This window comes from Brassica napus, chromosome A9 (assembly GCF_020379485.1).
Source record: "Brassica napus cultivar Da-Ae chromosome A9, Da-Ae, whole genome shotgun sequence".
NCBI classification, from domain to species: domain Eukaryota; kingdom Viridiplantae; phylum Streptophyta; class Magnoliopsida; order Brassicales; family Brassicaceae; genus Brassica; species Brassica napus.
Window position 1 is genome coordinate 12,807,152 of NC_063442.1, and position 17,357 is coordinate 12,824,508.

Here is a 17,357-nt window from a genome sequence, read left to right on the forward strand (position 1 = left end):
GGAGAGGCGTCCTGGCAGGGCGATATCTCCTAGATACTAATCTATGCAAGACTATTTGCAATGGAGAGAGCACATGAGTGTGGAAAGACCCTTGGTTAAGTACAGTCAAGCCAACTACTCCGGTAGGACCGGCAAGAGAGGAAGATAGGGATCTTATGGTTTTAGATTTGATCTGCAGAGGAAGTATGGAATGGAACATGACACGCATCAATCAAGTACTGCCGCACCTAAGCAATGAAATTCGCAAGATCAAACCAAGCTTACTACAGATAGAGGATTCTTATGCTTGGCTCGCTGCAAAAAATGGAAACTACACTGCAAAATCGGGTTACTATGTGGCTTTATCTATAGATCAGGCGAATACTGATATCTCGAGTTCAGCTAAGGAAACTGCGAAAGCAGTCTGGAACAGCAATGTCTCACCAAAGATTCAACTCTTTCTGTGGAAGATTATAAATGGAGCATTACCTCTGGGCGAGAACCTAGCAACAAGACGTCTCCTGAATAACTCGCTGTGTGGGTTGTGCGGAGAGTTTTAGACTGCAGCCCACATCTTTCTTTACTGCCCCATTGCTCGTAGAGTCTGGAAGACACAGTTATGGAATCAAAACATTGATCCATCGACGCTTGATGATTTTGAAGAAGCTTTCAAGTACTCAGAACGTTGGACAAGCCTCCCACCGTTAGGTATACCGGGTCCTTTGTTCCCATGGATCTGTTGGGGTTTATGGACCGCGAGGAATAAAAGAATCTTTGAAAGCAGAGAAACATCTGAACCGGCCATAGTTTCAAAATCAATCCAACAGGCAAGAAAATGGCACCAAGCGCAGATATACCCAAGACGAACGATCAACAACTCGCAGAGATGGCTCCCACTGAAAGGAATGCAGGAGGTGGAGGCTATGGGATACACTGATGCAGCATGGCGCTCAGACATCAACACTGCGGGATCAGGTTGGATCATCTTCGACAAGAATAATATCGAAATTCTCCATGGATCCAAGAGTGAGTTTTTTGTGTCTTCTTCACTTATGGCTGAAGCAATGGCGGCTAGGTCTACCCTCCTCCACGCTCAGGCGACAGGAATTTCTCGAATCTGTATTAAATCAGATTGTCAGGCACTTCTAACTGCCATTTCCTCGAGGCTACACCCGGCAGATATCTACGGAATCATTTTGGACATCGAGACGTTGTCATCTACCTTTGCTTATGTTGTTTTCATGTTTATTCCACGAGCTCAGAACTTAGCTGCTGATAGCTTAGCTAAATCAGCATTGTACCTCTGCAACTCAACCCCCACTGCCTAGTTTGGTATATGGGGTTTCTATATAATTCAGTATGTGGTGTTCAAAAAAAGGTTGCTCAGCTTTATTCTTGAAGTAATTAAGTTTAAAATAAATAGAGATCGTATTTTGTCTTGGAAACTCAGAAGGAGAATTTTCACTTATACCATTTTGAAGATACCATTATTCATCTTTATCAACAACAAAGAAACATTTTTAAAAATACATTTTACATTAAATGATAAAATACTCTTATATCCTTGTTCTTTATATATATAATAAATAAATATTTTAAATAAATAAAAAATCTAAGATAATTGATTCAAAATTATTTGGTTAAGAATAAACAGATTAATAAATATTTAAATAAATAAATCTACAATATTTATTTCATGGACATCTAGCACGAGGTCATAGTTTGGTGGGGATCTGATGCTATATGATAGTTGTCTTGGGGAAATAGATTGTCGACCTAATTTTTTTTCGAATTATACTATTTCGAAATTATAACCCTAAACCCTAAAACTCAACTCTAAACTCTAAACCATCGAATCCTAAACCCTTTTTTTTGAATATGAACCCTAAAACCTAAAACCTCAACCCTAAACCCTAAACCTTAAAAAGTAAACTCTAAACCGTAAACCCTAAACCTTCAACTCTAAACATAAATCCTAAACTTCAATGCTAAACCATAAACCATCAACACTAAACCCTAAACTATCAACACTAAAACCTAAAAAGTAAAAATAAGAAACACGATTTGTGGTGATGAAATGGTGAAAAAATTCACCGAAAGGCGTGGGGAAAGACCAAACAAGCTTCCAATTCAAAGAACCCCCTTGAATTGTGTGTCTAACCTGAAGTTTCCAAAATTAACAGAGAATGAAATGTAAATTCAATCTTCTTCATTACTTGAGTTGTATAGTGTCTGATTAATATTTGTTACAATCTTTTCATTAATTTGGCTCTAGGATTGTTAATGAAGAAGAAGAGGAAAGAAGCAATGTCGTTGAAAGAGAAATGACGAATACTCTTGAAGAAGACATAAATATTTTGGCTGAAGAAGGAACACCTAATCAAAGTGATGAACTGATTGAGGAACAAAGAAGAGACAAGGAATGTGCTTGAAGAAGAAGAGATAAAAAAATTCAGAAAAGACAAGAAATTTGGTTGCAGAAGAGATAAGGAATGAAGAAGAAGAAGCAACTATGAATTTTGATGATAATGCTTCTGGCTTTTTAGATTTAACGTCTCTGTTTATTATTGTAATGTTTAATCTCTTTTTTAATCTAATTTTGCGTAATCCCTTATATATTAATTGAGAATCATTTAAAAATAGTAACTTTAAGTTTGTACTAATTAAAAAGTGACCATGCTTAGGTGTCACTTAATTAATATGTCAATTTAGCTTACGTGGCAGCTTAAGAATCAATTGAAAAAAATGTTGGTCCAAATCTAATTACTAGAAAACATTATATTAACGTCACGATATAATGTGACTAAGTTTCAACTTTCCGGCTTTGCCGTGAACCTTACTGTGACGCATTCGGGTTTTACTCAGAATTCGCTGTCAATTTATCCTAGAGATTTCTATACTCCTATCATTTATGTTGTATTGTCTCTTTGTACTGTTCGTAGAACCAGGATTATTCCTTCTTCAAAGTGTAGTCCGAATGTTTAAGTATTAATGAAAGTGGTGTTCAAAAAAAAAAGACAACATTATATTAACCTAAAATATAAGAAGTGTGTAGTCTTTTCTTAAATAAAAGTACGGAATTACCTAATATGATTAACATATGTATAGCAATTAATGATTATGAATAATAAAGATTTGATAACAATTTTTGCATCCTTCTTCATTTTTGTTTGATTTTATATTATTAAAAAAATAAACAATCACATTAACCATATAATAAAAATTAGATTTTTTCTTATATGTTATATTTTGAATTTTTTTAAATGACTTTAAATTACAAAAATGAGAAAACCTTATATGTTATATTTAAAAAAAATTTAAAACAACTTTAAAATACAAAAATGAGGAAACCTTATATGTTATATTTTTCTTATATGTTATATATTTTCTTATATGTTATATTTTGAATTTTTAAAACAACTTTAAACTACAAAAATGTAAGTTTTCCAGGTTGCATGGAAACGGAAACAGATACGCGGAAACGAAACGTTTCGAAACGTGGAAACGTGATTTTTGATTTTTTTTTTGCTTTGGAAACGTTTTAGAAACGTCTATATATATATGTATTTGCATTCATTTTTATTATGTTTAGTATATCTTAGAATACAAAAAAGTTTATCAAAAAAGTAATCATACGAAAAAAGTCATCATTAAACATCAAAATTATATAAAAATTTCAAAATAACAAAAATTCAGTACTTAAATATTAAATAGTTTATCTAAAATAAAAATCATAACAGCAAATCATAACCAATTGGAAAGTTCTAGCGTTTCCAAAACATAAACGCGAGTTTCCAAAACAGAAATGCGAGTTTTCAAAATAGAAACGCAAGTTTCCACTAAGTTTCCAAACTGAGATTTTTAAGAAACGAGTTTCCAATGCGTTTCTATGAGTTTCCGAGAGATTCCAATTCCGAAACGTTTCTGAAACGTGAAACGTACCTTCAACCGAGTTTCCATGCAACATAGGTTTTCCTTAAGTATACGACTAAAAACATTAAAATGACATGTATCAATTCGATAGTTGATCTGAAACCTTTCAAAACCATATGGAAGATAAATGTCAAAATAATTCAAATGTGGAAACAATACAATTCACTTTTTAAAGAATGTGTTCGATGGAAAAATTAAGGTTTTTGTGTCATAATTTGTTTAATGTCCAATTCGATCAACCCATGATATATTAATTATAGTTTTTTCCATAATTTTTAATAAAAATTGATCTGATCCATCGGAAAGAAATTATATAATAATAACAAAAAATATTGTATATTTATAAATAAAACGATCAAATATATAAAAGAAATTATCGATAATATATACAAATAAACTCAACATGTGCAAAGCGCATGTCTTATCCTAGTTAAATATTACTTTAGTAATAAATCTGCACAACCTAAAGTTGCGTATTAAAATTGCTGATTTCAATTAGTTGAGGAACTAAAAACCCATTTTCCCCATAAAGATAGTTATTTGTTTTGTTTGGCATTTTTTAAACATTATAATTGGTTTTATTTTAATTTTATTTTTACTTTCTTAAAAGTAGTTCTAAAAGTAGTGTTGTATTTCTTTGAGTATGATAAATCTCTGAATATATTTGGTAAACTGCCTAAAATACCACATTCCTAATACCATTTTTCATGTTTACTTTAACCATTTTTGCCCTTATTTTTTAAAAGAGAAAAATACACTTATAATCTTAGGGTTAACTAATATAGATTTAGAGTTAAGAAATTGCCAAAAATATCACAATCATAGTACCTCTCTTCATGTTTACACTAACCACTTTTATTCTCACTTTTAATGAAGGGTAAAAAATATTTATAACCATATGGTTAACTAATCTAGACTGAGGGTTTAGAATTTAGGAGTGAGGTAAGGTTTTTGAATGTGAAATTTAGGATTCTAATAAATATATTAATAGGAGCTTAAAAATTTAAAAAAATAGTTTAAAAAAAAATCGATTTCAAAAAGAATTTTGAAAAACAAAATTCAAAATTTTTTATAAAAAAAGTTCGAATTTGAAAAAGTACAAACCGAAAACATAAAAAACTTTTTTTATATTATTTATTTATTTGAAGAGACAGAGAGAGAGTAAAGAGAAGTTTTAATGTTTAGACTTTTTAGAACCCCATTAAAATTTGATATGACACTTGTAAACAATAGATTGGTTGAATTTTGGTTTTATAATTAACTTTTAATTATCTAATTACAATTTCTTGGAATATTAATATGTTTTTTTTTGTTTAAAAAACTCTTTGGAGTTCTTATTGCTGAAGGTGCCAAGAAAGTGATAAACATGAAAATTCTTCTTTAGAGTTTAGAGCTTGGGGGTGGGTAGGGTTTTGAAATGTAGAGTTTAAAATTTTAATAAATATATAAATAAATAAATAATTATTTTTTAAAAAAACTTTATAAAATAGTTTCAAAAATAATTTTTGAATTTCAAAAATAAAATTTGAAAAAATATTTCAAAAAAAAAGAAAATTATAAAAAGTTTTGATTTGAAAACGTATAATTTGAAAACTATAAAAAAATTATATTTTTATTTATTTAAATAATTATTTATTATATATATAGAGTAAGGTATACGAGTTTTTTCTCTCTTAATGAATAACTGTTCCAACAATGTGGTAAACATGAAATTTTTTTAATATATTTATCAAGAAGAAAATAAAAAATGAACTCTAAATAAAAAAATACTTAGTGGTTTTGATAATTATAAATATCAAAACTAAACTTAAAATAAAATAAAATTAATAATTTAATATTGTTCATCTTTATTTAGAAAATGTAAAGTTTTAAAAAGATGTTCAGTTTAAACTGTTTGAAAAACATCAACAATTACTTATCATGATAATTTTTAAACTAATAATTCATGTATCAATATATAGATGTAAGATGATTATGCATGCATTATGGAGTGTAACACCAATTGATATATTATACTAGAGTTTAGGCTTGGGCAAAATAACCAGATCCGAAGAACCAAACCGGAACCAAATTAAACCGAAATACCCGAAACCAGAACCGGACCTATACCTTTAAATACCCAAACGGTTCCTATACTTTTATATCCGAAATATCCGAACTGAGAACCGAACGGGTACCCGAATATATATAAAGCTATTAATTATATATACATATAACATAACTAAATACTAGATTTTGACCCGCACTTGGAAAGCGCGGGGTTGTTGGATTATATTATAATACAAAGTTTTATTATATCGAAAAACATAATTTTTAACAGCTATATAATCTACAAATTAGTTTATTTGAGATTTTATATGTACACTTTTACGTAAGTTTCTTTTCGACATGAGAATTATATCCGAATAAAAAAAACAAACCGAACCGACCCAAAATTATAGGTTTAGTTTAGGTCCAGAGAAGATAACCTATTGTGTTTTTTTTGACCCGCAGGTCTTTGTTTGAGTCCGGATCCTACCCTAGACCCGATCATAAATATGTGTTTATTAGGTATATTTGGATATTTCGAATATATTTCCGGTATTACGGATATTATTTTTAAGTTTTTGGTTTTAGAGTTTTGATTTCAGGTAAAATTTTCAAACTAAATTTTTTTTTGGGTATTTGGATAAAATTTTGGGTATTTTTCAGTTCATCGTGTCAGATTTTGAATAAGATTTTAAATTTTTAGGTATTTGAATTTTTTTGGTATTTGTTTGGAATTTCAAATACTTTTCGTGTTTCAGATATTTTTCAGATTTTTTATATATTTCAAATTCTTTTAGGATCTTAAATATCCGAACAGATGTGGACCCATTACGTCCATATCAGGTCCAACAACCTTTTGATATAAATTTTTAACGTTATTGTACAAAAACATGGTTGATGAAATATTTTTCTGAGTAAAGGTATCATAAAAAATAATATTAAGATCTGTTAAAAATATTTGAAATATTGTATATTTAGAATGATTAATGTATTTTCAGAAAAATAATAAATAGTTATACATAACTCCAACAACTTGTTTATATTAGATTTTTTAAAACTCTTTCCCTTTTAATAGTATTGATTCGTTTTAAGTGAAAAGTATATAAAAGTTTAATATCTAAACAAATAATTTTCAAAATCTTAAATAATCAATACTGATATCCTGAAGTCGGATTAGCTTTAATAGAACCAATGAATTTCTTCATTTTTGTGTAGGTAACATGAATATTCAGAAAAATCATTTTTAAATATGAAAATATTATCAAACTATAGACAGTTGAAAGTTTAGTATATGATATGAGATTTTAGTGGAAAAGTTTATATATGATATGATTACTTTATTATAAACGAAAGAGGAAGTTAGAATGTACATATATATGTCTTGTAATTTATCTTGCTTTAAATCATATATTATATGATAAAAGTGATAATATAAAACATTAGTTTCAATGCTTTTACAATTAAAAATCAAAATGATAAATATAGTATTAGTAATGATTAGGATTTAGGAGTGAGATTTAAATAACTAAAATAATTGACTAAATTTATTGTTAGAGAAATATATGGTAACATATTGTTAGTATAAATTTAAGGTAAGACCAAAAAATAATAAGTTAAATGAAAGGGTCCAAACAACTTTTATAGGTAGATTTTTTTTAGACTCCTTGCCTTTTAATAGTATTGATATATTTTTAATTTAAAAGTATATTAAAAGTATAAGAAAATAGTTGAGGATAACTAAATTATTATAAAGTATCTGAACTACCCGAAAGTATCCAAAACTATCCAGATAGTTTTATCCGAAATATCAAAGTAATCGGAAATATCCAAAAAATTTATCTAAATCATCCTAATTATTTAATATTTTATTTCTAAATAACGATATTTTATCCAAATTATCTGAACTACTCGAACTAGAACTGAATTTTTTCCGTGTATTTTCCGGTTCCTAGTTTTACTATCCGAACCGAACCGAACCCGAAACTATCTGAACCGAACCGACCAAAGATATGCCAAGTAGTAAATAGTTCCTCTAATCCCATACCCAAACTATCCAAAACCCAAAATACCTGATCCGAACCGATACCCGAAATGCCTAGGCCTACTAGAGTTTATCAAAAAGCAAATTAAACAAGAAATGATTCAAAGGGGATGATTGGAAGGAACTGTAGTTTTATATTTTTGCTTTAAAAATAAAACTATAGATTTTTTTTTGTTGTGGCTGTAGATAATTTTGCTGTAAAATATTAGCTGTGGGTTTAAAAAGATTCATTGACTTGCATATAAATTTTCTAAAGCAAAAAATAAGTGCTCTAGATTTATAGTTTTCCACAGCTAAAAACAAATAAAAGAGAAAGAAAAATCTGTAGCTTTACAAAATCTTTACAAAGCATTATTGACAAAAAATTTGGGCTGTAAAAATAATTTAGGCTATCTTACAGCACTTCTAAAGCATTTGTCAATCAACCCCAAAAGATCCACTAATCAAATATGGAATGAGGCCGGTAAATCTAATATAGCCCTTGCCTTTGGAGACTAGAAGCTCGGAATCAATTATAAAAAAAAACTAAAAAAAAACTCAATTAAATCGAAGATATGCATAACAATAATGTATAACATTATACATTCTTCTTATAAAATCATAAAACGTTAGGATTGGCAAACAAAATATAATTAAAAACAACACAAAAGCAAACATCACACTTCAGACAAAATATGAAAAATAAATATACAATATAGTTCCATGGTGATCATTTCTCTGCCTCAGTCTCACCGGAGAGTTCTTCGAGGGATTTTCCTTTGGGCTCAGGGACAAGGAAAGTGAAAAGCATACCGACGAAGTTGATGCAACCAAGCATGATCAGTGAGTTCTTGACTCCAATACCCGGTGGATATCCTGCATCCGTCTTGGTCTTGTCTTGTGGTTGAGCTGCGTATAGGAAACCAAAAGCTCCCACGATGGCTCCAGCCTTACCTGTTGCGGCTGATATCCCGTGGCATGTGGACCTTAGCCTGGCCGGGAAGATTTCAGCCGGTACAATGAAGGTGGTTGCGTTTGGACCAAAATTAGCAAAGAAAAAAGTGAGTGAGTACATAACAACGAAGCCGATACGGTTGTCTGGTTTGATCCAGTGGTCGTACGGGAAGGCGATTGCAAACATAAAGACGGTCATCATAAAAAATCCCATTAGCTGAATCGCAAACCTTCCCATGATATCAATAAATGCAACTGTGAACCAATAGCCGGGGACGGTACTGCAAAGTGCAATGAGTGTTTGTGCCCTACCAATCCTGAAAACCTCGTGGATTGCGTTCATGGTTGCTGCCTTTGGGATCCATCCAATAGCCGAAAAGATATCTTTTTGAAACAAGTTTTGGCTGTAAAATGCAATGTCTAGCAAGAACCATGTGGAGGTACATCCAAGGAGGTGAAGACCATGACGTTTGGCAAATTCCTTGGAGAACAAGCCATAGTTAAGTCTAGGGTCTTTAACGATATCCTCTGCTCTTTCCTCCATTTCAAGCTCCACTTGTAAGACCTTGGACATATCTTGTGTGGCCTGTTTGAGGTTCTTTGCCACCAAAGCGGTATAACGAGCAGTTTCGGGCATCTTCATACGCCAGTAGTAGGTCAGTGCTGCGGGTAGAGCACCAAACATGACGATGATTCTCCAAATATAGTCAGCTTGTGGAGGCGTTGAGAGAGCCCTGTCGACTGCATAAGTCGGCGATGGGAACTTTTTGTCGAAAATGGAAGAGACAGCAAGTGCTACGAAACCTCCGGCTAAGATACCAACACCTTGCATCGCAAACACGGCAGCGATGAAAGCACCACGAGTCTTCTTGTTAGCGTATTCAGACATAATGGTAGCAGAAAGAGGGTAATCACCTCCAATACCGAATCCCAGCCAAAACCTAAATTCACAAAATTGTATGTTAGTATATATTTTAACTAAACATATCTACGTCCAAACCAGTAATTTTTAAAACATGCGTTTTCACTATGAGACCTGTATGAGATTATTATTAAACCATGTGTATGTATATGATGATAATTGTACCTGAAGAAGCACAAGGTGGTCATGACACCCTTTGCTTGGTGTCCGAAGGAGAGACCCGAAGCAACAGAGCACAAAATCATCATGATCAAAGTGATACCATACACTTTTTTCCTTCCGAGTTTGTCACCGAGCCATCCGAAGAAAAGTTGACCTGCAAGGGTTCCACAAAGGGCCACACCGTTGACCGCCGCAGCAACATGAGGGGGAAGTGAGCCAGGCTTTGCTGACAACGGATTGAAGTAGTAGATGCGGCCAAGAAGCTTGGTCACCAAGGAGACGCAAAACAGATCGTATGCATCTGTAAAGAAACCCATTCCAGCGATGACAATCGCCGTGAAATGGTAAAGTTGCGTTTTTGCAACATCGAGTGCCTTCAGCACTCCTAGTTGTTGTTCAGCCATTGCCTTGAGTTCTATGATCAAACAAAGTAAATAATCCAATATTTCATTTAATAAATTTTCTATACGAGAAAAAAAAGCTAAAAACTAAAAGTCATTGAATTTTTTTAAAGAATATGGTACGTTGAAAAAACATTTGTGGAAAAAGACTAACATACTAACTTGATAAGGTATAAAACAAATTCGACCGAGGCAAGTAATATTCACCTTAATCAGATTTGAATGAGATTAAGAACTTGTATGGAGAGTCAGAGGGAAAAATGGGAGAGAAGATATGTGGTGATTAGAAATGAACAATAATTGTGGCAATTTATAGAGAAGATGAGAAAGAAATGCAAGCAACGTGATCGCCTGCATATATCTTCTTGGACTATTTAATTTGCAAGTAATCCATTTGAATTTTAGACAATATTTAACATATTGGATAGCCGCAAAACAATAGCTTTTTCATAATATTCTATAAACCAGACCCGTTTAATACCAGTATATATTTTAATAATCAATTCTCAACATTATTTTTTATAAAATCATGATAAAAATCTAAATATCTATAATTATTTTTATGTTTTACAATCTTCTGACCTATATTCATTGAAAATACAAAGGTAATAGGTTTATATAAGCTTTTCTGTGTGTTTCCTTGTAAAAATATTATTCCTATTTCATTTTTTTGGCTAAAATATTTTGATTCATACTTTTCATTAATTTAAACTATCGCTTTTACCTTTAAACCTCAAACAATAAAATATCTGAAGCAAACATTTACTTTGATTTCGTTATTACGAAACGGCTCCAACCTCTTATGACTCATGAGACACAAAAATGATAAAATCGCAGGTATATTGATGATGCAAGTGTGAATCTAAGATGAAAATGAGTATTTGGGAAAGCTTACAAATAGTATTCTGTGTAGTGTGGGACATGAGAGAACATTATTACTATTTATGGTAAATATATATTGCTATAAATAAAACTGCATGCAAATGCGGTCTTTAAAAATACAAATATAGAAAGCTAGTTTCTATTACTACTTTTGAAAAGAGTTAGATCTGCATATTAAACTCAGAGAAGAGGTCCGCAGCACCATTGCTCTTTTCTTTATGCCTTCTCAATTACAATGTATGTAATTTGTAAATATGGGTTGGTTATTTTTTTATACAGATTCACAAGTTATGTTCATATAAAACGCTGCAGCTGGTGAAGATGGTTTCGGAACCAGAGGAATGGCCAGCATTTGAAAGCTACTTAGAAGATATTGAGCTTTTGAAAAGAAGTTTTCTAAACTTAGACATCGTTCATGTTCTCTGAACGGAGAATAAACGGGCGGATAGCTTAGCACGCAGTGCTAGGAAACAAACGTCCTTCGTCGTTCACATGGATGCGGAGTTGCCAATTTGGTTTACAGAGTCAACATGAATCTGTAAATGCTTGCTGTCAAAAAAAAAAAAAAAAAAACGCTACAGCTGAACAAACATACTCCTTCTGTTTCTTAAAAAGTGTCATTTTAGAATTTTTTTCGTTACATAAAAAATGTCGTTTTAGATTTCCAATGCAATTTTTTATTTATTTTCAGCTAAATATTAATTTTGAAATGTAAATTTATTTATGTCAAATGTTATTGGTCAATTAGATATAATTAGTGAAAACATAAATACATTTCAATCATTTTCTTAATATGTGTGAAAAGTGTCTAAGTAACACCTATAATGAAACGGATGGAGTAAATATTTGTGTGACATTAACATTAAACTTAACATGAACTTCAAATTTTGATAAACTTGACAACAATTATTAACTACTCTTTCACATATATTGAAAGATTATGATCTATACTTAAACTTCACCTGATCCCTAGTATATGTAAGATATTTTAGCATATACTAAAAGAATTTGTCTTAGTTCAAAGTCCAGATAAAAATGATAATATCGCAACTTATCTCTAATTTAAGTGACGAATTTTGCAAAATTATAACTGTGTTTTTGATTTAATTGGGAAATATACTTAGAAGTTAGAACGTCTTTGTTATTATCTGGAGACAGAATGATTAGGAGTAATAGGAGAACAATTAAAGATGTGCATCCCATTTAAGTTACCAAAATATAAGTAGTTTAGACACGATTTTTGTTTGTAGTTTTTCCCGTTGGAAATTACATACATAAATGGCATTATTTGTAACCAATAATGACCAATTACTATATATATATATATATGTTTGATTCCGACTTTGAAATTATTGCTTTATGCAATATACGTATGATGCATTTTAATTCAAATAAGGAGTGGTAAAAGTTCTTATTATTTATTATTTGGTTTGGAAGTTGGATTATAAGCTATTCTAATGCCAACATAAGTGGAGTAGTTACAAATTTCTTCATCTTTTTTTTTGGATTGAATCGTTCAACTTAACAGTTGACATTTGAGGAGTGACAATCTGGATACATATAGGCATGAAGATTAATTATCATTTAGCAAAAGTCAAAATCATTATTAAAACGAAGCATATTCGAAAAACATAGGATATTCGGAAGAACTTAGGGAGATGTATTCAATTTAATATATAAAGTTGGACTTAGTTGCTATCATATATCCATAGTAAATATTTTAAAATCAATCGAGCCAACTCAGACCAATTGTATATCTCTGTGTGTATGATATCGTTTAATTTAAGTCAGGTTATTTATTAGTTTCTCTTTGTAAACTTATTTTTGAGACTTTTATATGGAGACTTTATTCAGCTATGTACAAACCAATATTTCAAATGGTTTTATATGTTAAGCTGTTATGCAAGAGGTAGACATGTATTAACGAAATATAAACAAGAGGTAGACATGTATTAACGAAATATAAACATATCGTGTTACAAAAGTAAGCAATCAACTCCATATAACAATGCCCACCAAGTATTGATTGATCTTTCACACAAAACAAACGTAGAGGTGAACAATTACAAATATCATCACATCACCCATCGGAAAAAAGTAAATTGCACTTGACAAAAAAGAAATTGCACAAGAAGATTTAAATAACGGGAAACAACAAAACAATTGACAATATGACGGCTTAATCATTTCTCAGCCTCCGTCTCACCAGAGAGCTCTTCAAGTGACTTACCCTTGGGTTCAGGGACAAGGAAGGTGAAGAGCATGCCGACAAAGTTAATGACACCAAGCATGATCAGAGAGTTCTTGACTCCAATGCCCGGTGGATATCCTGCATCCGTCTTGGTTTTATCCTGTGGTTGAGCTGCGTACAGGAACCCGAAAGCTCCCACGATGGCTCCAGCCTTACCGGTCGCAGCTGATATTCCATGGCATGTGGATCTTAGCCTGGCCGGGAAGATCTCAGCTGGGACAATGAAAGTGGTTGCATTTGGTCCAAAGTTAGCAAAGAAAAAGGTGAGTGAGTACATAACAACGAAGCCGATACGGTTGTCCGGTTTGATCCAGTGGTCGTAAGGGAAGGCAATCGCAAACATAAAGACAGTCATCATGAAGAAACCCATTAGCTGAATCGCAAACCTTCCCATAATATCAATAAATGCAACCGTGAACCAATAGCCGGGGACGGTACTGCAAAGTGCAATGAGTGTTTGTGCCCTAGCAATCATGAAAACCTCGTGGATTGCGTTCATGGTTGCTGCCTTTGGGATCCATCCAATAGCCGAAAAGATATCTTTTTGAAACAAGTTTTGGCTGTAAAATGCAATGTCTAGCAAGAACCATGTGGAGGTACATCCAAGGAGGGGAAGACCATGACGTTTTGGCAAACTCTTTGGAGAATAAGCCATAGTTAAGTCTAGGGTCTTTAACGATATCCTCTGCTCTTTCCTCCATCTCAAGCTCCACTTGTAAGACCTTGGACATGTCTTGTGTGGCCCTGTTTGATGTTCTTTGCCACCAAAGCGGTGTAACGAGCAGTTTCAGGCATCTTCATACGCCAGTAGTAAGTCAAAGCCGCAGGTAGAGCGCCAAACATGACGATGATTCTCCAAATATAGTCAGCTTGTGGAGGCGTTGAGAGAGCCCTGTTGACTGCATAGGTCGGAGCTGGAAACTTTTTGTCGAAAATGGAAGAGACAGCAAGTGCCACGAAACCTCCGGCTAAGATACCAACACCTTGCATGGCGAAAACGGCAGCGATGAAAGCACCACGAGTCTTCTTGTTAGCGTATTCAGACATAATGGTTGCAGAAAGAGGGTAATCACCTCCAATACCGAATCCCAGCCAAAACCTAAATTAATTAATAAAATTGGATGTTAAAATATATTATAATTAGACATATCTAGTCCAAACCAGTAATTTTTAAAACATGCGTATTCACTTTGAGATTATTATTAAAACATGTTTAAGTATATAATTATAATGATAATTGTACCTGAAGAAGCAAAGAGTGGTCATGACACCCTTGGCTTTGTTACCAAAGGAGAGACCGGAAGCCACAGAGCACACAATCATCATGATCAAAGTGATACCATACACTTTTTTCCTTCCGAGTTTGTCACCGAGCCATCCGAAGAAGAGCTGACCCGCAAGAGTCCCACAAAGGGCCACACCGTTGACAGCCGCCGCAACATGAGGGGGAAGTGAACCAGGCTTTTCTGACAACGGATTGAAGTAGTAGAGGCGGCCAAGAAGCTTGGTCACCAAGGAGACGCAAAACAGATCATAAGCATCTGTAAAGAAACCCATTCCGGCGATGACAATCGCCGTGAAATGGTAAAGTTGCGTTTTCGCAACATCGAGTGCCTTCAGCACTCCTAGTTGTTGTTCAGCCATCTCAGCTTTGCTCGTCTCTCCTGCTTTCACGCACTAAACGTTAATACTTTTGTGTTGATACATTTTCTTGCAAACATGAATATTGTAATGTGGAGAAATTTAGATCCTCCTGTCGGATATGAGGGGAAAAAAACTAGTTTGACTCTTTATTAGGGGTTTCACGTCTAAAAGGAAGACATTAAAGAAACGCATGTGTTTAATTAAGAGACGGCATGTTAAGCACCTAAACATTAGATTACAACATTAGCTTTTTGTAAAGCAAAAGTGATTTTCCATACAATTGTATATATGCTCACCTTGTCGCTAAATCAGAGTAGTTTGGATGAGAGGTAGAAGAGATGGTTTAAGTGCATAAATGTTGGGGAATTTATAGAATGTGAGGCGCGGCATCTTTTAGTAGGTATATACCGTTTTGTTATTTCTTTAAGCCTATATGTGTTATTAAGTACACATAAATTTAATAATATTGAGAAATACGGATTTTTTATCACAAATATTGAACACAAAAATCAAATGAATAAAACATGTTTTACTAAAGAGGTTAAGACACTTATATTCTAGGGATAACTAAAAAAATATTTATATTCCTAGCTAGGGTTAACAATTTTCATTCCTAATCCGTAAATCTAAATCATAAACTTATATTAATTAACCCTATTGATTTAATTATTTTTTATCTATTTAATAAAACCTATTTTGATCATTTTAACTCTTATGCGCTATATTGTGATTAAAAATTTTATTGCTATACTAGGATATTTCTCAAACTTGTTTACTCTCATTTTTTTCTTTGATATCTGCTTTGCTTACTTCTTAATTTGGATCAAACTTGTGGATATTTATCAAAAAGATCATTCAATTTTCTTTGTATCTCTAGAAATTAGTCTTTTACGTTATTCTTGTTAATTCAATATAACAGTTATAGTTTTTATTATGTAATGCTATTAGAAAAATGGTTTTACAACAAATGAACTAATTTATTTGGTTAACTTGTCAATTTCAATAAAATTTAAAAATTATGAACAAAAAAATTGTTTTGAGCAAAAATCTTTTCAATTTTCTGGCCGAATATTAAAATGTCAACTTTGATATTACTCTAGTAATCTATGTTACTAATACTTTCAAGTTGATATTTTTTAGTAACTGAAAGTGATCTCTTACTCTAGTAATCTATGTTACTAATACTTTCAAGTTGATATTTTTTAGTAACTGAAAGTGATCTCTTTTTCTGACTTTTATCTAGAAATGTGTTGTACGGTTTCTTCAATCCGTACAACGTTACTACGCATTGACTTTTGCAACAGCATCATGTTTTGATAATAATGTTGGGGGTGATCATTATATTAAAATAAATCCATACATGGGTCGCATTACCTATCTGTTACTTTTTTGATCAAAACTATCTGTTATAATTTTTGTTAATTGGCATTGAAGATATTCTTTATCCGAAAGGATAACATGTAAACTAAGTTTTTTTCCAGGAAAATAAACAAGATATATACTTTATAATTTGCAAGTCATCTCCTCAGGTAGTGGGCGCCTTGTCACATGGATAGTTTGACCAAAAGGTTCATAAATATAAACTAAACTTGATTTGAGATTAATCGTCATATACATTAAAAGAGAAGTCAATTTAGTGATTTCTGCTGACGTGGCATTAATATAGAGCTTCTCAGAAAAATTGTTATAATTCTATTGGTCGATTTTTTTGAATTTTATTTTTCATTTATTTTAATCAATCGCTTATGTAGACAAGCTCAAAACTATTGTCGATTTCGTTAAGCCCATATATAGCTAAGGGATAATAATTATCGATTTAGTTTAGCCTTGGGCAAGAATTAGATTTAAGACAAATATTAAAAACTTTCCTTATTATTCAAACAGTAAACTTGCGCATGTTGATATCATATTAATTACATTTGCTTAGAAAATATTTTAATGTTTCGGGTACCCATTCGGGTTCGGGTCGGGTATTTTGAATTTTTGAGTATTTTGGTATAGAAGTGTAGAACCCGTTCGGGTATTTCTGTACTTCGGGTCGGGTTCGGGTATTTTTAGTTCGGATTCGGTTATTTCAGATCGGGTTCGGATATATAGATTTTGAAAAAAAAATTAAAATTTTCATTTCTCAAGTTTCTTATATTTAAAAATATAACTTTCAGTTAACTAATTTCTTATTTT

The 17,357-nt window shown here is 32.1% G+C and overlaps 1 protein-coding gene and 1 pseudogene across 1 annotated transcript; both read right to left on the bottom strand.

The window, feature by feature from the left end:
• Positions 1 to 8,522: 8,522 nt before the first annotated feature.
• On the bottom strand, positions 8,523 to 10,710 carry LOC106364323 (probable inorganic phosphate transporter 1-3). The gene is made up of 3 exons (XM_013803928.3): positions 10,607 to 10,710; positions 10,002 to 10,413; positions 8,523 to 9,855 (listed from the first exon to the last, which is right to left on the bottom strand). The coding sequence occupies exons 2-3, from the start codon at positions 10,400 to 10,402 to the stop codon at positions 8,691 to 8,693; spliced, it is 1,566 nt and encodes a 521-aa protein (XP_013659382.2). The 5' UTR covers positions 10,403 to 10,413; positions 10,607 to 10,710; the 3' UTR covers positions 8,523 to 8,690.
• A 2,554-nt stretch (positions 10,711 to 13,264) lies between these two features.
• On the bottom strand, positions 13,265 to 15,209 carry LOC125577888 (annotated as a pseudogene).
• Positions 15,210 to 17,357: the final 2,148 nt, after the last annotated feature.